Consider the following 23,480-nt stretch of genomic DNA (forward strand, 5'->3'; position numbering starts at 1 on the left):
CGTGCGGTTGCCAGATTGGTCTGGCCACGCGAAAAGAGACCCCCAAACGCTCCAAATTAAGGGATAGATTTTATCTTCCAGTCTAAGAAAGGGAACGCCTCATGGGTTCCTTCCCTTCTTTGATAAACCTCCATTAAGAGCTTTTTTGCTCATGGAGAACCCCTAAAAAAAATATATATATATATATATATATATTTTCTTCCCGTGTTCACATACCCTCGACGTCATTATATTCGACTATCGTGGGTGCTGAGGCACGGCGGTATTCAGTGATGCCGCCGGTCGAAGAGACGCTTATGGCTATCTCTGCCGGGCTCGGCATCGTCACTTAAGTAGCCCTCTCTCCCCTCAAAGCCTTGTAGGACAACCTCCACTTTAGTGGGAAGGGCTTATCAAGCAGCAGGTCAGGCTGGTTGTTTGGGAGCACGCTGCTCTCGCGTTGCAGCAGGGCGGGTGCGAGCACTGCGATTTGCTTTAACAGGAAAAGTGCGTCGTGCTCGCCTCGTTTGCTTCCGGGAGTCAGCACTCTCGAAAAGAAGATCGTTCGTGGGGCTCTTGCATGGTTTTGGCTGAGGAGCAAGAGACGGGCATCGTCACTTAAGTAGCCCTCTATCCCCTCAAAGCCTTGTAGGACAACCTCCACTTTAGTGGGAAGGGCTTATCAAGCACCTCGGTCCTGACTGAAGGGAGGCTCAAAAACAAAGCGTGGCGAGTCGGCCTCCTCCTCCCAGGGATTGGGGACAGTCTCGCCGCCCTCGCCAGCCCCGAAGCAAGACCCAAGAGAAAACCCTGACGGTCTTGCACCTAGATTAGGGGGTAGCTCCCCTCGGGACGGGGCGCGTGTTTCACTTCACCCCTCCCGGTACCCCCTCGAAGCCCCCCATTCCCGCCACCTCTTGGTGTTTCGGGTTGCAGAGGCTTCCACCAAAATTGGGTGTTTTCGCTGTTCCTGCATCTTATTCAGGACGCTGAAGCACCGACAACCCCTCAACAGGAAGTGTTAAAATATAATACCCATCTCAGAGATCCTGGCAGCGTGGAAACTCCTGCCGGATATATTCTTTTTGTGGGTCTTATAAGGGCGTCAGGATTTAATTCACTCGCCGTTTTTCGGTGTTTCAATGGCGTGTTCTTACTACCGTAAACCGGATTTCTTTTTTTTTGTAAAAACAAAAACTCATTCTCCTGGTTAAAGGGGCCATGGTATGTGTTCCCCTTCCAGAGAGAGAGTTAGGTTATTACACTAAATACTTCCCGTTACCCATGGAGGGTGAGGGGTGGCGTCTGGCTTAGATCTTAAAGCTTGAACTACCCATGGGTGTTCAAGTCCAAGATGATGCCTGTCAAGACGGTCGTGTCTCAAGCCCTACAACTCGTTTGGCTGGTCACCATCGATCTTATGACACACTTCTATACTTCATTTAGAAGTTCTGCCACAACATGGAAAGTTCCTGAGGTTCACTTCGGGGCTGAAGTCTTCCAGGGTCAGGTTCTTTCACTCAGCCTAGCCATTTTACCCACACATTCACAATGCATGATGTAGCACTGGCTCCTTGCGACTCGGGGCATCTGCATTCTGAATTATGTAGACGACTGGCTGATCCTAGCGCAGTTCCAGGAACTGGCAGTTCAGCACAGGGACATCGTCTTAGCTCATCTGTTTCTCTGGGGTTGAGGCTCAACGCCAAGAAAAGCGTCCTCTCTCCCACTCAGAACACTGTCTATCGGGCATCGTATGGAGTTCAATCTCAATGCGGGCACAACTGTCTCCCGCTAGGATTGAGTCCATTTAGATCACCCTGAGCAAAGTCAGGCTAGGTCAAGGTTGCACTGTTATCAGTATCAATGATTTCCAGGTCTCAGGGCTGAATGCGTCCACAGTGATCCCTCTGGACCTTCTGCTCATGAGACGTTTTTGTTGTGGCCAAAAGCCAGGGATTCTTCCAAGGGCCAAAACCCCTAGGCTAAATAGGGTTACGCGCCTCAGGCTTCGTTCCCTTTCTATGTGGTTCAGACCCCGGTTTTCTGCCTTGGGTCCCACTCTAGGTGCGTCTTGTTGTCGCAGGCTGCTAACGACAGACGCCTCCCTGATGGGCGGGTAGCGGCCTTAAGTGGTCGTCCAGCTTAAGGGGATAGGAGGGTCGTCAGCTCGGTTGTCACAGTCACTGTCTCGGGTTGATGGCTGTATTTCTGGCCCTGAAATACCTCCTCCTGAGGCTGCCATGTCTTGGTGCTGGTGGACAATGCAGCGGTAGCCTCTTACATAAATCATCAAGGAGACCCACGTTCTTGTCAGCTGTATTTCTGACACGTTGGATTCTCCTTAGGGCCCAGGGCAAGCTCCTGTCACTCAGGTCAGTTATATCCCTGGATGCCCGTATATGGGAGCAGATTTACGGTCCAGACAGAAAATACCAACGGGGGAGTTAAGAACTCCACCCTAAGGTAGTAGTTGCCCAGAGTTCGCCAGCAAGGGTTTTTGCCTCTTACTTATAGCACCGCGCTGGCCGAACAGGGCTTGGTTCTCGGAGCTAATCTCTTCCCTCGACGGCTCGCGTTTGGCGATGCCGAACAGGAAGGATCTTCTGTCTCAAGCACAGGGCAATATTTCATCCCTGCCCCAAATTGTGGAATCTTTCATGTTTGGCCCCTAAGGGTACCAACTGAGGGACACAGGGCTCTCTCCTGAGGTTATCGAGACCTTTTTAAATGCCGGGCTTTTTCCACTTGGAACAAGTTTGGGTGAGATCTTAGGGCAGAAGAGGACCTCTTCAGCGCTATGAATAGCGCAATGTCTCCTCTACTTCTCCCTGAAATCACCCAGCCCCTTGGGTCTGGACGTTAAGACACATACATGACCCAGAATGCGTCTGTATGCGTTTCTTTCCCGGTTTCTCTGCTCCGGGAGTCTTGGCAATGTTCACCAGCAAGGGTCTTGCCTCCTATTAATGGCGCTGCGCTGGCTGAACAGGATATGGTTCTCGGAGTTAATATCTCTCCTCGACGGCACGCCTTGGGCGATTCGAACAGGTAGGACCTTCTTTCTCAGGCTCGGGGACATATTCATCCCGGCCCGAGTGTGAAACCTTTCATGCTTGGCCCCTGTAGGGTACAAACTGAGGTTCACAGGGCTTTCTCCTGAAGTTATCGAGACCATTTCAAGTGCTAGGGCTCCCTCCTTGGAACTGATCTGGGTAGATTTTACAGGGCAGAAGAGGACCTCTTCGCCTCTGTTGATAGCGCAATGTCTCCTCTACTTCTCCCCGAGTCACCCAGTCCCCCCCCTCGGGGGTGCTGATCGTGGTGGCGCATACATGGGCATGCGTTTCCTTCTAATAAATTCAAATTACAGAACCAGCTAACTGCCAGTTTGCTTCAGTTCTGGATTTTCTGTGGAAAGAACTGTCAGCGGGCACTTGCCTCGCCACTGCCAGGTTCTATGTGGCTCCCACTTCGGCTTGCCACGCCTTGGTGGGCAGGGTGCCCTCTAAGAGGCATCCTTGCTAGGACCTCTTCATAGGGTAAGACCCCCCTTTTTAAAACCTCTAGAGTCAGCGTTTGGTAGACTTCTGACTCTCAAGATGGTTTTTCATATGGCAATTAAGTCTCTAAGGAGACTTGGGTACCTACAGGCTCTGTCTCTTTTGCCGGCCTGTTTTGAGTTGCCCCAGGTAGGACCAAGAGCATTCTTTGCACCCTCACCCTGACTACCTGACCAAGGTGCCTTTCTCGACCCTTGGCCAGTCATTCTCTAAGCCTTCTGCTCCCTGCCGTTTGTAATGCCGGAGCAGCTAAAGACTACTCAGACTTTGTCCAGTCTGTGCCCTTCAGAATTATGTCCACCGCATTTGCTAGTGGCGTAAAGTCAGGACAGCAGTTCTTCACTTTGAAGCCGTGACCGGGTTGTCACTTTGGGTGAGGGACCTTACTGCCCGGGCCTCACGAGTAGCGTTCAAGCTTCGCCAGTAGGTTTTAGGGCGCACTCTTCCAGAGGGCTCTCCTCCTCTAAAGCCTTGGCTAGAGGTCTCCCTCTGCAGCAAGTTTGTGGTGCGGCAGGTTGGCACTCTCCGCACACACTAATCACATTTTATGGTTTAGATGCTTTGCTACTCTGGACTCTTATGTCCTTGAGTCGACATCTCAGCCCATGCCTAAACAAGTTTGTGATGCGGCAGGCTGGTCCTCTCCGCTCACATTCATCATTTTTTATGACAAGTTTGTGTTGCGATAGGGTTCTCTTCGCACACATTCATCGAACTTTATGGGTTAGATGCTTTGCTACTCTGGGCTCTTATGCCCTTGAGTCGACATCTCAGCTCATGCCTGAACAAGTTTGTGATGTGGCAGGCTGGTCCTCTCCGCTCACATTCATCAGTTTTTATGACAAGTTTGTGTTGCGATAGGGTTCTCTTCGCACACATTCATCGAACTTTGTGGGTTAGATGCTTTGCTACTCTGGGCTCTTATGCCCTTGAGTCGACATCTCAGCTCATGCCTGAACAAGTTTGTGATGCGGCAGGCTGGTCCTCTCCGCTCACATTCATCAGTTTTTATGACAAGTTTGTGTTGCGATAGGGTTCTCTTCGCACACATTCATCGAACTTTATGGGTTAGATGCTTTGCTACTCTGGGCTCTTATGCCCTTGAGTCGACATCTCAGCTCATGCCTGAACAAGTTTGTGATGCGGCAGGCTGGTCCTCTCCGCTCACATTCATCAGTTTTTATGACAAGTTTGTGTTGCGATAGGGTTCTTTTCGCACACATTCATCGAACTTTGTGGGTTAGATGCTTTGCTACTCTGGGCTCTTATGCCCTTGAGTCGAAATCTCAGCTCATGCCTGAACAGGTTTGTGATGCGGCAGACTGGTCCTCTCCGCACACATTCATCAAAAAATTAATGGTTTAGATGTTTATGCTACTCCGGGCTCTTATGCCCTTGAGTCGACATCTCAAGCTCATGCGCTTAGCAGCGCAACATCGTAGTGAAGCCTTTTGTAAAGGGAACGTCTCGGGTTACATGTGTAACCCTTGTTCCCTGAAAAAGGCGGAACGAGATGTTGCGCTGCTTTGCCGCACTGGGACGTCCCAGGACTGCTCTTCAAAAAGAAGTATCTGACGACACCTGGTGACGTATCCATTTATAGCCTGGCCTCAGGTGCATCTAATTATTACATCAGCTGAGGCTATAAATTCCAGTCAATGTCCACTGACGTGTTCCACACATTATTCAGCTCGGCTCACAGCGAAAGCTATTCCCCATAGCGCTTAGCAGCGCAACATCTCGTTCCGCCTTTTCTGGGAACAAGGGTTACACATGTAACCCGAGACGTTTTCTAAAGGACTAGAGAGTTCAAATTCAGTTCATGTTGGCTAAGTTTCTCTTTGTAATCTTTAATTAGAATAAAATAATTTGCTCTGCAACTGAAAGTACTTTTCTTTTTGGCTAACGATTGTCTAACCTTACATTTCAAGCCCTTTCCTTCTACCACCTGGCTCCATTCAGTTATATAAATGCTCACTTATAAATTATTGATGGATAAAACTAAGCACCACCCCATATACACTATAGGGGCACTACAACTGTAGGTTTTTTTTCACTACACTGGCTGATTATGACTTTATGAACTTATTTTTCACACTATTACTAACACTTTTACTATAACACATCGTTTGAAAAATTACACATTTTAACACTTAATATATAGACCCAAATATATTTTCAGACCATGGTTCGAGCCCAGCAAAACACGCAAGCTGGCTTTATTGAGCAAGGACATGAACAAACCTGTATCAGGCTGGTATAGACAGAGCCCAGTAGGGGTGCGTGAATGAGTGAATACCACTAAGGCGAGGTCATGTTAAGCAAAAGGGAATTGGCAAAACAGGAGGGCAGATTTTGGAGTAGAGGAGGAGAAATCAAGAACCTTGAATGTAATTTTGATGTCTTCAGCGCCTTTGTTAGTGTAATTAAATGTGAATCCATATGGCAATTTCAGCTCAGGAATGAAAACAAACCCTTAACAATGAATTTAATCAATAATAAAAGTGTAAAATTCAAAAATGGCACTCTCGTAGAGTCTTTAGCTATGTATTTATTTAAGTAACTTTGTCTCGGAAACTTCTACAATAAAAACAGACAAAAATTAGACAATTGAGGACAAACATTTAGAGTGTAATGTTAAAAGATGTATGTGGACATCATAGCTAATAGATCAATTAAAATAGTTTTATTGCCATACATCCAGACAATCGCTGCAAGTTTATAAATGTACTCAAAGAATGCTTTAGCTAATTTGCCATGCTAATAACTCACCATTTGAACAACCTTCAAATGGTGAGTTTTGATTACTGTTACTGTTAAAAAGTACTGTCTATGTAGTCTAGTCTAGTTTTACACTGCAAATTACCAGGCATGTACAGTACTCCTTTGTTTAAAAACTTCAGCCAGTTACATTCATAACAGAAAAATGAATAGTGGAATCTACTTTTCTTAGGAAGCTAGCTAATCTTACTTATAAAATTGATTTACAAAACACTACAATTTTAACTTTTGGTGTAAAGAACAGAATGCTAGAATCAAGGTATACTGTTCTTCACGCTTCGTCAACAGGCGGAAAATAAATGGTTTGTTAGAAAACAGCAGGGGCGTCACCAAAGTACCTTCCAGTCAAGGCAAGTCAGTCCACTTTAGAATGGGACATCTTTAGAATGCTTTCTATGCAAAAAAGTTGCATAAAAGTATAACTCCTATCTATTTGAATGGGGAAAGACCGAAATATCAAAAAATGTTGGTCAAGTTTACGTTCAAAGAACATACTGGCATTTCAAATCTGACAACAATGTAAATATAAATTGTGCTTATTAGACTATGATCATGCAATCACATTTTCAGGCTAGATCAGCTAATGCACGTGTACATTCTCGAGTTGACTGACAGGCAAATTCTGTATCTAAAAGGTGATCGGCTCGTTTACCTGTAAAGTGGGACTTCTTTTTCTACATCTGTTGGGTGTTCCTTTTAATACCAGTGGTCCATCTTTTGGTAAATAGTCTTTAGGTGTGGCATTGCTAGGAATCAAGCCCTGAATGATTTCAGTCTAGCCACAAATGCTTTTTGTTTTGAACTGCCCAGTTGTTGAGTGGAACTGAAGCGGGAATAATTAAATGTTGGTTCCTGCATTTAAGCAAATTTAAAAATATGAATCTCACACACTGCACTTTATACGTGCTAAATCTGTTTCCCATCTTTTCAAGCATATTTGAAGCCTGGTTTTCCTGATTTTCAGGTCAACGGGGGATTTCCTGGTAACCGGGGTTCTCGAAATATGATCAGTCTAGAGAATAGGATAGTACAGAGCAGATTACTTGCGCAAGTCAACCGTGCTTCCCACAATATTGCGACACAGACCACAAAACTTGTGTGACCCATAGAAAATTCTCAGTAGAATTTTAAATGAATTTTTCAAAATTTAGTCTATGTTGGTCTCCCACTTAAGATATGGTGATATGGTAGTGTCCTGGAACCTGAATGACTCAACTGCTGCCACAGTGCAGTTCAGAATGGTGAGTAGGGTTAATTTTGGGGTGTTCCTCCTAAAGTCCACAATCATCTCCACTATTTTAAGTGTGTTCAGCTTGAGGTGGTTTTAACTGCACCAGACAGCCAGCTGTTCAACCTCCCTTCTGTATACAGACTTATCATCATCTTCAGTGAGGCCGATGACTGTAGTGTCATCTGCAAACTTCAGGAGCTTGACAAAGGGGTCCTTGGCAGTGCAGTCATTTGTGTAGAGGAAGAAGAGTAGTGGGGAGAGCACACATCCTTGGGGGGGTACCAGTGCTGATTGTACATGTGCTGGAGGTGAATTTCCCCATTCTCACTAGCTGCTGCCTGTCTGTCAGAAAGCTGGTGATCCACTGACAGATAGAGCCGGAAGAAGAGAGCTCATTTAATTTAGTCCATTATAGAGCAGGGTTGATGGTGTAAAAAGCCAAACTGAAGAGAACTATTAGTATAATTGCATAAGTCCCTGGTCTGTCTAGATGTTGAAGTATATAATGCAGTCCCATATTGACTGCATAATCCACAGACCTGTTTGCTGTATAAGCAAATTGAAGGACACCCAGAAAGGGTTAAGTTCCCTCTCTGTAAGAAAACTCTTAAAAGTCAGGAGTTCGAGTTTATTGAGCAAACCAACAAAACCAGAGATGTCAGCTGAGATCTGACTCTCTTGGTCAAAACCAAGTTAAACCAAATGTTATCTAGCATTACCTCATGTCTACGCCCTCTTAATATTTTTTGCAGCCAATGGATTCTGTTCACCACCGTTATTTCACAGAGCTTCTGACTTATTTTTAATGGTGGATACCTGGCTTTTAGTCTTTTAACCTTTACAATTCATTTAAAATTAAAGTATACATTTTGAGTAAATAAAATATCACAATCTGTGCATAATACAGTTATTTTGATTATTGTGTTCATCTTTATCTTTGCTGTGCTTCCCAGTGTTTTCTCAATTCATAGTACCATTGTCTCATTGCCACAGCTCAGTGCACAGAGTGTTTCTTGCAACATCCGCACATTTAGTTACCTCATATGCCCTCTCCTGGGTCACACAAAGTCCAGACTATTCTATGTTAGTATTTTTCTACATTTGATATATAAAAATCTACTATAGTAGTTGGTAAACTTTCAGGCCTTTCCACGGGCCTCTCCACACTAATGCAGATTTTCAGAATAGCCACTCTAATCTCCTTTTTCAGTCTGTATTTGGATTGATTGTACAAGATTTTATCTCTTCTTCTTTAAGTATCCTCTTTGGCCTGAAGAAGCTGCTTGAGTTTAGCTGAAAACCATGGTTTGTCCTTGTTGTATTTTAAATAATTCCTAGTAGGAATGCATATGTCCTCACATAAACTGATATTTGAGGTCACAGTATCTGAGAGCTCATCCAGGTTGGTGGCTTCAAAAACACTCCAATCAGTGCAGTCAAAGCAGTTTTTGGCACCATTCTGAGTAAATTCAAGAGACTGTTGGGTGTGCAAATCCCAGAAGATCAGCAGTTACAGAAATACTCAAACCAGCCCATCTGGCATCAACAATCATCCATGTGATTATCTACTCAGCTATGTGGCAGCAGTGCAGTGCATAAAATCATGCAGATACAGGTCAGGAGCTTCAGTTAATTTTCACATCAACCATCAGAATGGGGAAAAATGTGATCTGAGTGATTTGTACAATGGCATGATTGTTGGTGTCAGATGGGCTGGTTTGAGTATTTCTGTAACTGCTGATCTCCAGGGATTTTCATGCGCAACAGTCTCTAAAAAGTATTTGAATGGTGCCAAAAATACAAAATCATCCACTGAGGGGCAGTTCTGCAGTTGGAAACACTTTGTTGATGTTGGAGGTCAGCAGAGAATAGCCAAACTGGTTCGAACTGACAAAGTCTACAGTAACTCAAATAACCGCTCTGTACAATTTTGGTGAGAAGAATGGTATCTCAGAATGCTATTCTGAGATGCAGGTTAGCGCTGTTTTGGTGACACGAGGGAGACCTACACAATATTAGGCAGGTGATTTTAATGTTGTGGCTGATTGGTGTATATATTAAATTGTGTTACTTTATTGCTTGCAATTTTCTACTGGTCCTATTGAGCAACTGAGCAAAATGTCTGCATTACACTTACTCTGTATTTTCCAGTCAGTTACAGTTGTGACCAAGAATAAATCTCATAGTTTAATTTTATTAAGATAATGAGATATACATGTGGGCACATGTATTTCACAAGGAGTGAAATACATGTGCCCACTCAGCTGAAAGAAAAAAGAAAACTGGGATTAAATGGGTTTAAACCATAGTAATTTATGAAGAGTAAGAATAATAGTAGGCCTGTGTCGCATGAACAAAAGCATTATGCGAATAATGCTAAATTATCAGTGTCATGATAATGGATTGAATGAAGACTTAGAGCGCACTAAATCATTCTTACAATGTTCTTCATATTGTCTCGCTTTAGGTTTCAAGTGAGCATGCTGAGCACAGACTCATGACCAAAAAAAAAAAAAAGAATTCTCTCTTTTCAAATAAAATCACTCTTTTCTTCAAAATGTCTCTAGCAGATTACATACAGTAAATCAAATTTCCAGCACATAATCAAATGCAAATGAGAAATGGCTCCAGAAAGATATATAAGACAAATAGATAAGTCTCTTTTATTGTCTCCATCTCCCTGCCTTCTTTTCTCTCACAATCTTTCTTTTTTCTTTTCTTTTTAACTTCTTTCTGCCATGTCCAGAGGGGAGTGTGTTGAGCCAGGGTCAGATGTCAGGCCCTCTTGTGACATGGGGGAGGGGTCAGTTTAAGGTTAATTTGCTCAGTCTGTGAAAAGGTATCCATGCTCTACAAGTTTATAAATTAAGTCACTGGTCACAACACATTTAACTCACTGAATCTCATCAGCAAGGCAGTGCCACTAAATAGTAAATCCAGAAATTAGGTCAAAATGATTCATTCCTCTTTCTCTGAAAACAAATTACACAATTTACAGACCTAAAGCCAGAGTTCCACAGAACACTGAGAAAAACACCTCTCAGTTCTGAGCAGGGCTGGAAAAACAAATTGGCCACACACCACAGGATGTTCAAGTGGAATTTGAAATGGAATGACAGAAAAAGGATTTTACTAAATTTACTAATTTACTTTCTTTACTAATTCAAAGAAATTCAACACAATATCTACTGTATAAATACAAATGTATAAAGGTGTCATTTCAAAAATGGTATTAACATTTCATAAAATATTTCAGTAAATACTCTAGATGTTGTGTGTATGATGATGTTTATGATGTATACAGAAAACTTAAAAGCATCATAATAAAACACTAAACTTACAGCAGTTAGCTAATTCTAATCAAATTAAAATGTTAATTACAATTCTGCATTATGTTGCTTACTCAATTTATATTAATCTGATTACATTAGAATGCATTCTCAATTCAGGGTTCCACACTGGCCCCTTAAACAGCTAATCTTGAACCAGTAACCAGTAATGTCACAGGCCAAGGGGTGGGGTCATTTCCTCACCAATACAAAAATAGGAGAAAAAAAACTACGTGTCAAAAAAATCAGTGAAGCATGCATCCAGTTGATGAAACCCAATCCTGTTTTTGTCATGCATGCTCACAGCTACTCAGACTACAATGATTTAAAATACAATGATTTTATCTGGCATAATACATGTCAAAAAGCAGTTGCTAAGTTGTTCTGGGTGGTTGCTTACTGGTCCAAGTCAAAGTAGACCACCTCTCTTTTATATTTCTAGTCCCAAAATTTGGTCAAAAGGTTTGTGTTGCCTATTTTATTATCTGCCAGGCAAAAATGGTATGTGTTGGATATGACCTTTTGGATGCTTTTGGTTTGAATAGGCCACTCTGACTGTAGTTACCTTCTAATTAAGGTGTGATTCGTAAAGAGGTGGGCGTAGATGCAGGTCAAACCAACCGTGGGGATGAGGTTCTCTCCAGTCAAACAACAAATGGGCAAAACAAAGGTACAAGAAAAAAGATGAAGAAGGAAATATTATAAACTTAGTGATATGCTAATATTACTGTTTTTTTTTGTTTTTGTTTTTGTTTTTTTTAGCTGTGCATCTGCATATTTTTAGTGTTCATACATTTGTTTTCTGTTCATATTACCCTGTTGCCAAATTATTTGGATTTTCATAATGTTTTCGTGTCTTTTTATTTTCCTTCTCCATAGCTAATTATGTTGATTTAAAAGGTGTTTCAATTGAAGTTAATGTTGGTGTTTGGGTTAGGGTATAAATCTTAAGAATCTGCCAAATGCTGAACACAAAGTTTATAATCACCTACAATTTTATATCACATTTAAACTATGTGAGACAAACAATTCAGTAACCACAAATGAATTTCCCTAACAGAAGATTCTCAAATTCTAGGTTACCCCACCATCTCACCAGATTCAGGGACCCCAGAGACACCAGGGGTCATTGAGAACACCCAGCCTACTCAATTCATGATATATCCCACCAAACAACAGAACTCACAGACCACAGATCAGACCAACTCCAATACACCTGTAAAAAACAGTCTCACATCTATAAGCATGCCAAAGTCTACATCATATATTATGTCAACACATGCATTGTTTCCTTGCTGGTTTAGCTTTAGGAGTAAGATTTTACATTAGGCATCAAGTGGCAACCCCAAAACATTTTATCATACAAAAGTTAACAGAAATATCCCCAAAATCAAACACTGTTACAAACCTTTTAAAGGGATAGTTCACCCAAAAATGAAAATGGTCTCATAATTTACTCACCCTCATTTAATCACAGATGTGTAAGGCTTTCTTTCTTCTGCAGAACACAAAAGAAGATTTTAGGAAGAGAATCTCTGTTTAAAAAAAAAATGAATTAAATATTGATCTGTTTCTCAACCACACCTATCATATCTCTTCAGAAGAAAATTATTTTACCACTGGAGTCATATGGATTACTTTTATGCCTCCTTTATGTCATTTTTGGACATTCTGAGATCTGGTCATAATTCACTTGCATTGTATGGACCTACAGAGCTGAGATACTCTTCCTAAAATCTTAATTTGTGTTCTGCAGAAGAAAGAAAGAAAGGTATATACATCTGGGATGGCATGAGGATAAGTAAATTATTATTTTTGGGTGAACTATCCCTTTAACATTACTATAAACTGCAAAGGTCTAACATTATGCAAAATTATTAATATGCCATTTAGAATTAAGAAAATTGGCAATTTTGTAAATGCATACACAACAATAGAAGTGTCCAAGTAGCCTTCATAGTCTAGCATTGCGGTTTCATGCTCTTGGCAGCCAGTACTTCATTACAAATATATTGTGATTGGAATATACATACTAAGTAAATCTGCATTTAAAGGGATATTTCACCCAAATATTCTCTTTTTACTCACTCTCACACCATCCCAGATGTGTGACTTTCTTCTTCTGAACACAAACTTATTTTTCAAAGAATATTTTAGCTCTGTAGGTTCACACAATGCAAGTGAATGGGTACCAACATTTTGAAGCTCCAAAAAGCACATAAAGGCAGCATAAAAGTAATCCATATGTCTCCAGTGGTAAAATCTATGTCTTTTGAAGCAATATGATAAGTGTGGTGAGAATCTGATCAATATTGAAATCCTTTTTTTACTATAAATTCTCCTCCCTGCCCAGTAGGTGGTGATGTGCATGAAGAATGTGAAAAAAGTTAAATCAGAAATTTATAGTAAAAAGGACTTAAATATTGATCTGTTTCACACACAAACAATTACCACATCGCTTCTTAAGATACAGATTTAACTATTGGAGTTGTATGGATTATGTTTATGATGCATTTCTGTGCTTTTGGAGCTTCAAAGTTGATACCCATTCATTTGTACATTTGTATTGACCTAAGATATTCTTCTAAAAACCTTTTTTTTCTGCAGAAGAAAGTAAGTCATTCACAAATGGCATGGCATGAGGGTGAGTAAATGATGACAGAATTTTGATTTTGGGGGTGAACTATTCCTTTAATATAGTCTGGATTTTATTTTCTTTATTTTTTTTGCATAATTGATTGTTTTCAAGAGTTAGTGTATGTCATGTAACCTGTCCATGTTGGCATCTCCCTAATTTGGTTAGCTTCCAACAAGGAGGAGATACATTTGCACTAAAATGTCATAGCTTATGATTGGATGCACAACAAAAGCTGTAAGAAGCCTTTTTATTTTGCTATGCATGCACAATTATAAGGTTGCATTTTTTAATTTGCATTAGAAACCCTATTAGAACCTGTAAACAACCCATGGAGAACTTTTTTCCACACACTTTTTTCTTCATGATATACAGTTTTACCCATTTCTATACAAAGAATATATACATACTATTAGGTTAAGAAAACTTTTGTGCCTACTGTATAATTTTGTTTATTTTGCTCTGTAGGGAAATGTGTTGTGTGTGGATAAAATACCAGTGCACTTCAAACATGATGTCCTGCTGAAACTAAAGGCCTCCTCCACATGTGTAAGTACTGGCCTGGCTTTATACTGTGATATTTATAATCTGTCAGACTATCTCAGAATGGAATGCTGATTATAGATCAGTTGTTCTGACTAGTTATTAGGGCTGAAATGAAAATGGAATCTGGAAAATATCATACAAGTTTCAGTTCTATGAATACAGTAATATTATAGATACACACTGATTAATACTGACTAGTCTCAAAAGAACAGGACATAAAGACAACAGTAGGTACAGTACACTAGGGCTGGGTTATGTATTCAGTATTTAAGATACATTTGATATCATGTTATTAGCTAAATTAAATCAACTTCTTAAAATTTTAGATGATTTTAATGCACTTTTTATTTAGCCACTAAGTTTCCTAAAGGCTGTGCCGGTGTGCTATTCCAAGCGCTAATAAGTGTGCTTTTCCATGTGCTAAGGTCTCAATGGGTGGACACGTCATAGAAGCCTTGTGGCGTGCATATCACTGGCATTCCATAACACACTCTGGGCAGCTGCCAGGAACTCTGCCAAAATACATAGTTGGGCCTCTAAGCTAGGTTTCAGAGCCAGTAAACAGCCTCAATAAAATGAATTAGAGTATTACAGAATAGAAAAAGATTTGGATTGAAATTATACTGTGTATGCAACTAAAGCAGACCTGTCCACTTCAGTTTTAACTGGACAAGCAGAAGAAGGCCCCGTCATATGCCACAGAGCTTGTGGCACTGCTGTTGACACTCTTGTGTATGAGTTCGATTTAGAAAACAGTGCCAAACAATCTAAACACTGAGCATACAACGTCTGAAGCCTTACGATAAAATTCTAAATGTGTTTGCCCTCTCACTCCAAGAGAATATACATTGTTTTACTTGTTCAAAAGTCTGAGTAATTTCATTCGAGTAATTGATCCTAACCTTCTTCCCGGTCAAAAAGCATCTGTCCTTTTATACACCCTGATTAAGGATCATTTGCTAAAGTAATCCTATGTATTCAAATGAAATCAAAGCATTTCAACACAATCACATAAAATTGTTTGTTCAGCCTTTGCGGTCTTTCAGAACATAATGATTAATTTGGTGTTGATAATAAGTTTCAGGATTGAAAAGGCATATTCCTATGAGATTCTAATGAGAATTTTATACTCAGTTCCCTTGGCAAAGAGTGATTCAGTGTGAAGGGAGGCTATTGCTAGGAGATAATACCTGAACCTTGGCAAAGAGTGATTCAGTGTGAAGGAAGGCTGTTGCTATGAGAGAATACCTGAACATACAGGCTTCATATTACATCACATTCCTGATAGAATGTATCAGACAGAAAGAAAGAAAGAAAGAAAGAAAGAGAGGAAGAGAGAATGAGAATGAAAGGCATCACTCTGCTATTGTTCACATACTTACCGTATATGGCTTACATTTTAACTATGTGACGAAGTGAATTTTTTGTGTTTCATTAACCCTTTAATGCATACCTTGGGTCTAGTAACCCGGGACCTTATCCCACACACTGTACCTCATCCATTTTTTGGAATTATGCCCACATCTCTTTAGTATTACTTGACATTTCTCTTCTGAATAATGTAACAAAAAAGTATATATATATTATAATTTGTTTTTTTTATTTTTTTTTTTCATAACTATAACTATTATAGCTTAATTACCAAAAATGTATAGGGTCATTAAAGACCCAAGATATGTAATAATGTGGCTTTTTTGGGCTTCCATAAATAACATTTATATCTATACTGCAAGTTTACTGTCTGCGGATATACAGCATGTTTATTTGTTTATTACGAGACAAATTAATACTATATTCATACAAATTACTACTATATAACATTGATTTTCTGTGTGACAATGGTGAAGAATTAGTATTCCATATGCGTGTACACATAAAGTACATATTGTAAGATTATATATGCAGAAGAATTCCAGCAACATGATTTGAAATGAGGAAAAACCCATCCTTTCAGTTTGGAATGTGTCAACGTCATAAAATACCGGCCGTCAGCCGGAACTCCCACACAGTTAAACCAAGCTGTTCTGTGTAAGGTTTTTTGTAAGATTTGCACAACTCTAAGACATTTCATCTTAATCTAGCCTTGCTAGATAATGCTGAAAATCGCTTTGACCTGTGGTAACGTTTGTACCTGACAAATTAATGATTGTAGACTGATGGACCTCTTTAGAATGTGTGTAGCGATGTGCAATAACCTATAACTGATAAATATAGTCTTTAATTCTGTATGATTTATTTCATTCTACTAAGAATGGTAACTATAAGGTTTAACTTGATGCAATGATTTGTTAAACCAATATGATATTGTAACCAGGGATTTTTCATGTTTTGTTACCTACACGTATAACAGCCATAAAGAAATGTCATGTTTCATATGTAAGCGTTCGCTTCATGTCTCTTGTACCATTCTCAAGATATAAAAGCTCATTATTAAATATGCACTATTTTTGAGCGGGAAATTTGTAAGAGTCTGAAACAAAGGACCATAACTCAACTGTCGGAAAAGACAGCCCAGTTGACCATGTGACTCTGAAAAGTCACTTTTGATTGTCGCAGGACAGCTTTGGGGATGCGGCCAATTTCAGATCAAATATTTCCAAACAGGAAGAACACGCTCTCTTCGCTCTTGTCTCTCTTCGCTTCTTGCCTCTTGCCTCTTCATCCTCTGGTCCACTTCGGCTCTCCGATCTTCTTCCTGCATGTGCTTCGTCTGGTCACTCTGCTGACGGCCAGGTCCCTCGCCATGTAAGGTCCACGGAAGCTTGAGACTCGACGTCACGAGAAGGAGTGAGAAGACCTCGCTTCACAGCTAATCTCACCATTCATACAGACAATAAATTTGACCATACAGAGGTCAAAAATATTGACGAAACAGAACTTTCACCCAAGAACCAAGCAACACAAAGTATTAATTAAATAATTTGGGTAATCCAATTGCAAATTGATGTAGACTCAAAGAAGGATAAATGGTTCTTAAGGTATTGTCAACAGACTCCGTAAAGTTCATCTTCACTGTACTGATCAGTTATTTCACATTCTGTCACTTTTCACCAACCTGTCTCATGTATATATGTGTTAGATTAGATTTATGATTGAATAGTAATAAAGTTTGTCTGTGTTCAAAGATGACGTGACTGTGGTATATTTTCATAAATAATCTCATCCCTGTTTCTAAAAGATTTAGCTTCAAAACTGTACCTAAATACATGCAATATTATTTTCAATAAACCATGAGAAAAATATCACTCCAATAAGTGAATTAATCATAATTCACTTATTAAAGCTAATTCCTTACAGTAGAAATTGTGAGCTGAAACAACTAGACGTTGTATTATGTTTTCAATGGTGGATAAACTATTAAGACAATTAATCTAGTTATTTGTTATTTATATAATTTAAAATGGTTGTCGAACGCGACTATTTCCGGTATACATTTAATTACCTAATAAAGTGCAATAATGACAGTTTAACTTAGTCCATAGCTCACATATTTCAAGACCCTAAATTCCCTTCTAAATTTAGCATACCAAATATTCTTACATATAATGGTGTGAGAATGCGGGCATTTTAACTGATCCGTCCACATCTCTAAATGATATATGTTATTCTCTACAATATTAAACATGTTATTTCTTACTCGAGGTGGTGTTGATGTTTCAGTGATTGAAAGTGTAACATATGAACAGCAGGATTTGGGAGTACTACTGAAATTATATAAAATGTGCATCTATCTACACTCAAAAAGTGCCTGAGAAAATACATATGTAGTGTTTATGTGTTATGTGTAGCTCGTTATGTGTTTGACATCAGTTGCCTCTCATGAAATTTCAGTGTGGAAGTAATGAATCCTGCATCATGTCTTTGATGAATGAAAAAATAAAACATTAAAACATATCAGAATACAGTATATTCTATTCTACTATTTTTTAATTGTCTTGAAAATGTGACACTGTCTGGGCATTTTTGTAGATCATTTTATTATATATTTATTAGGGCTGTCAATCGATTAAAAATGTAATCGAATTAATTACATGATGTCCCGATTAATTAATCGCATATACAAATATTTATCTTTAAATGTGTAAAAAATGATATATATATGTAAATATATATATTCAGATAATTAAAATGCATTACATTCTTGTAGCAGAAGAGTTAATCATTGATAAGACAATACAAAAAGCGGCTTTAGAATACATTGTATTGTTTACTACCATATTATTGAACATAAGACAATCATTGGTATACAGTTCACAGCAATCCATTTCACAAGTGAATTTGTCAATCAGTTCGATATTTATTATAAGGGCTTGTTTAAGGATCCGTCAATGTACACCTGCGCCAGACATGCTTGTGTAGCTTCTCGGGTGCGTTGCATCATAAAACATAACATTTTTAGGTCACTGTGTCAAGTTAAATATAGTTTAATACTCAATCTTTAAACACATCTTGAGATCCCTTGGTTCGAATTTGCGCTCCATCAAATGTTTTGAACGTAAGTATGTACCGCATATTTGTGTTGTGTGTCTGCTGGATGGTTGTTTTCTTCTCTGTATAAACTGTGTGTTGCCACACAGTTGACATTTCAATTACTGCCCTCTGGAGTAAACAGGTGGTACTACATGCTTGCATTTCTCAGGAAATCTTCCTTATTACAATCCAGGTTCATTGCGATTAATTGCGTTAATTTTTTTAATGCGTTATTTTTAATAAAATTAATTGCACTGAATTAACACATTAAATCAACAGCCCTAATATTTATACATTCCAGGTCACTAAAGACCCAAGTATGTACAAACCCCATTTCCAGAAATGTTGGGACATTTTGTAAAATGCAATAAATAAAAAACAAGAATCTGTGATTTGTTAATTCTCTTGAACCTTTATTTAACTGACAAATGTACAAAGAAAATATTTCCAATGTTTTCACTGACCTACTTAAATGCATTTTGTAAATATAAAACACATTTTGAATGTGATAACTGGAACAAAGTTGGGATAGAGTCATGTTTACCACAGTGATACATCACCTTTTAGTTTAATTACACTTTAATCCTTTGGGAACTGAGGATACTAATTGTTGCAGTTTTGCAAGTGGAATGTTTGCTCATTTTTGCTTGATATAAGATTTCAGCTGCTCAACTGTCAATGGTTGTCATTGTCTGATTCTCCTCTTCATGATGCACCATATGTTTTCAATAGGAGACCAATCTGGACTGCATGCAGGGCAGTCAAGCACACACACACTATGTGTCTAAGAAGCCACACTGTTGTAGCATGTGCAGAATGAGGCCTGGCATTGTCTTGCTGAAATAACCATGGACTTCCCGAGAAAAAACTTCATCTTGATGGCAACATATGTCTCTCAAAAATCCCAATATTTTCCTCCTCATCTTTGGTACCTTTACACATAAGTCACCCATGCCGTGGGTACTGATGCACCCCCATACCATGACAGATGTTGGCTTTTGCAACTTTTGCTAGTAAAAGTCTGGATGGTCCCTTTCGTCTTTGGCACGGAGAACTCGATGCCCGATTTTCCAAAAAACAAGCTGAAACGTGGACTCATCGGACCAATACAGACATTTCCACTGTCTTTCAGACCATCTGAGATGAGCTCGGGCCCAGAGAACTCGCCGGTGTTTCAGCATAAAATCGATGTATGGTATTCTCCTTGCATAATAGAGCTTCAAGTTAAATTTCTTGATGCAGCGGCGGACTGTGTTAAGTGACAATGATTTTCCGATGTACTTACAATGTGGCTATATTTAACACAGTAGCATGACAGTTGCAATGCCGTCTGAGGGCTCGAAGGTCACGCACATTCAACAGTGGTTTCCGGCCTTGCCCTATACAGACTGAGTTCCCCTTCTGTCGCTCTCTCCACGTTGTGTCGGAGAAGCGACACTAGGGGTCTCTCTTGAGCACCGATATTCACCTCTGATCTATTGAAAAGGGCCAATGGGAGTTGGCAGTCAGTATTTGCATACCCCGCCTCGACATACGGGTATTTAAGCCGGGCAAATACGGAGTTCATTCAGAAAATTTCTTCGAGCCGATGGTCTGTCTGCAGTTGCTGCGAGTTTACACACCACTATAAAACGTTCCTGTTTCCTCTGACGATCTGCATGCTGTTGGATCTTGACGGCGCACAACAGCGGCTTTCTCCTTCACTTTGCACGGCGTGCATTGTTGCCCCTGAGCACTTCGACAGCGCAGATACACATACACACTGTGTATATTAAAAGAGTTATTTTCCTTAAAAGAGTAAATTTCTCTAAAAAGAGCAAACACAGCGGCGTTGAACATCCTTTTCAGGACGCCTCTTTCTGAAGATGCCTTTCCGCCCCTGTGTAGTTTTTGGAGGCGGTGATTTCTCCCCACCTCTGACGGTCATAAAAACCGCCTGACGTACCTGGGTTGCGAAACACGCAGGCAGCGTTTTCTATGAATGGTCTATGACCATTTTTTTAATGGTCTAAAGCATGCTTTGTCTACCTCCTGTACCACTTCCACAACGTGGAGAGAGCGACAGAAGGGGAACGTTTGGTTACGTATGTAACCTTCGTTCCCAGAGGGAGGGAATGACAGGCTGTGTCTTTCCTCCGCCATGTCGCTGAACCGAGCCACTGTTGTGGCCGGACCATTTCCGGCTCCTCAGAAAAATCCTGAATGAACTCCCGTATTTGCCCCGCTTAAATACCCGTATGTCCGGGGGCGGGGTATGCAAATACTGACTGCCAACTCCCATTGGCCCTTTTCAATAGATCAGAGGTGAATATCGGCGCTCAAGCGAGACCCCTAGTGTCGCTTCTCTGACACAACGTGTCGTTCCCTCCCTCGGGGAACGGAGGTTACATACATAACCAAATGATTTCTAAAGATTCCCTGAATCTTTTCACAATATTATGTAAGGTAGATGGTGAAACACCTCAATTCTTTGCAGTCTTGCAATGAGAAATGTTGTTTTTGAAGTGTCTGACAATTCTCTCATGAAGTTTGGCACAAAGTGGTGAGCCTTTTATAACCAATCATGATACCCTTACCTTTTTACCTTTTACCAGTTCACCTGCTTTTTGTGGAACATTTCAAAATGGTGTAACTTGAACATTCTATAAACATTTCACTCCTATTTTGCCCCTAGCTGTCCCAAATTTGTTTGATTGTGTTGCAGGCATCAAATTCAAACTGTTTGTGTTTACAAAATACAATTAAGTTGGTCAGTGAAAACATATTTAAATATTTTCTTTGTACTTTTGTCAGTTAAATAAAGGTTCAAGAGACTAAACAAATCACAGTTTCTTGTTTTTATTGTATTTTACAAAATGCCCCATTTTCTGGAAATGGGGTTTGCAATAATGTTTGGTGAATTACCTATGCATTTAAGGGTTAAAAGAATGTTCTTAGTTCAAAAAATGTTAAGCTCAATTTACATGTTTTTTGGCATAATGTTGATTAACACAAAAAAAACTGGTCTCTCGTTTATTTAAAAAAGGGTTAACAATGAGGCACTTACAATGGAGGTTAATTGGACCAATCCATAAACTTTAAAATGCACACTATTTAAAAAGTATAGACACAAGATGTAAACATTATACTTGTTAACATGATTAAAGTGTGATAAAATCATGTACTGACCTTATCTGTAAAGTTATATCCAATATTACAACTTTGTTGTCATGAAGACGTAATGCCTTAAACCCTGTTATCTGGTAAATGCTTTAACTCAGGTACTGAACCCAGAGCATTCCTGTGAATAAGTATTCAATATATGTAATTCAACTTATCTGCATACATTATAAACATGTTTAATGCAAACACCATTTCATCCAATAGGAAGAGACTAAAGCCAGAATTCAGAGTGTCATAGAGCATCTCTGTGGTGAGGACTGCAAACTTGAAATCTACCAGAAAGACAACACAGAGACCATTGTTTATGGAGACAGCATTGAAGGTTTGCATTGTGTTGCTGTAATTATTTTAGATAAGCCTACATATAATACAAAATGAGTAAATAATAATAATAATAAAAAAAAGACTAGATTTGTTGTTACCAGTCTCATAAAGTGTCTTAGGTTTTCAATATCAGTGAATACTTTGATAAGTGACTGTATTGAGCTGAAATTTGGCATGTATGATAAAGACTTTCCAGTGCTGTTAACAAATGAAACAAAAAAATTATTTTTCGTTGCATGTAGAAGATCCTGAAGGAATGGCGGGGAAGTTCAACAATGATAACATCACAGATAAGGTCAGCAGCAGAGAAAACTCTAATGTAAACTGGTATATAGGTTGAAAAAGGGAAAATGCACATATATTAATTACTAATAATTTAAAATTACACTTAAATGAAACTGGAATTATGGAAAGGGTGTAGCCAATGTACATCTATTATTAGAATTGTTCATATTGCAGTGGTTGAATAAATCTTCAATCCCAAATTCGAGTCAATGAACACCACATTTTTTACAACGTGGTTAAGGTTAGGGTGAGGTAAGACTGTAACTCATTATGAAGAAAATAGCTGTGATGACACTTCAGATAAACATCTACACACAACTCCAGATTGTAACACAAGGCTGTTATAACTAAACAACTCCTCCCTGATAAAAAAGTTAACACACGCTGTCAACTATTTGTGTTTAGGTTGAAGTAGTGGAGGCAGTGTCTCGCTTGGGCCAGCGCTCTAAAATGGTCCTGATCTCTATGCTGATATGTGGTCTACTTCTTGCTGCTTTGCTAATCGCTGGATGCATCCTGAAGACTCATCAAGGCCATTCGAAAGGGTTACGACTGGTCAGTGTGAAAGTTTAATTTCACCCTCTACAGTGCACAATATAGTTAAAAGATTCAAGGAATCTGGTCAAATCTTGGGGGCCAGACAAAAACCATTTCTGAATGCGCATGATCTCTGATCCCTCAGAAGTCAATCTTAAAAAACGGCATTAATCTGTAATGGATATAATGAACATGGTCTTGGGATAAATTTAGATGCTGCATCCACAGATGCAAGTTAAGACTTTACTATGCAAAGCAGTAGCCCTACATCAACACTGTCCAGAAGTGCTGCCGACTTCTCTGGGCTCGGTCTCATCTTAGATGGAAAGTAAAACAGCGGAACTGTTTTTAATTTTTTGGTCTGAAGAGTCCACAAGAGTCGTGTTATCCGAGCCAAAGAGGAAAAGGACCATCCAAGCTGTTATCAGCGTCAGGTCCAAAACCAGTGTCTGTATGGACCAGGTGTGTGTAAGTGCCCATGGCATGGGTAACTCGCACACCTGTGAGAACACATGAATGCAGACAGTAGAAATTTTGAAGCAACATATACTGCCATCCAGCACCATATTTTCAAGGGACGTCCCTGCATTTTTCAGTAGAACAACTTCATACAACATACTGCCCGGATTTCAAGTGCA

General features: G+C 39.8%; 1 protein-coding gene across 1 annotated transcript in view; it reads left to right on the plus strand.

Annotated features, from left to right (window-relative positions):
• The window catches only part of LOC127654204 (uncharacterized), a 32,850-nt gene that overhangs the window by 6,885 nt on the left and 2,485 nt on the right, over nt 1-23,480 (plus strand). Inside the window, exons 2-7 of the mRNA XM_052141281.1 lie at nt 11,461-11,553; nt 11,962-12,101; nt 13,987-14,067; nt 21,901-22,018; nt 22,263-22,315; nt 22,711-22,860. Coding sequence (XP_051997241.1) covers nt 11,461-11,553; nt 11,962-12,101; nt 13,987-14,067; nt 21,901-22,018; nt 22,263-22,315; nt 22,711-22,860 — 635 coding nt within the window. The remainder of the gene's footprint in view (nt 1-11,460; nt 11,554-11,961; nt 12,102-13,986; nt 14,068-21,900; nt 22,019-22,262; nt 22,316-22,710; nt 22,861-23,480) is intronic.

This window comes from Xyrauchen texanus, chromosome 13, assembly GCF_025860055.1.
Source record: "Xyrauchen texanus isolate HMW12.3.18 chromosome 13, RBS_HiC_50CHRs, whole genome shotgun sequence".
In the NCBI taxonomy this organism is placed as follows: domain Eukaryota; kingdom Metazoa; phylum Chordata; class Actinopteri; order Cypriniformes; family Catostomidae; genus Xyrauchen; species Xyrauchen texanus.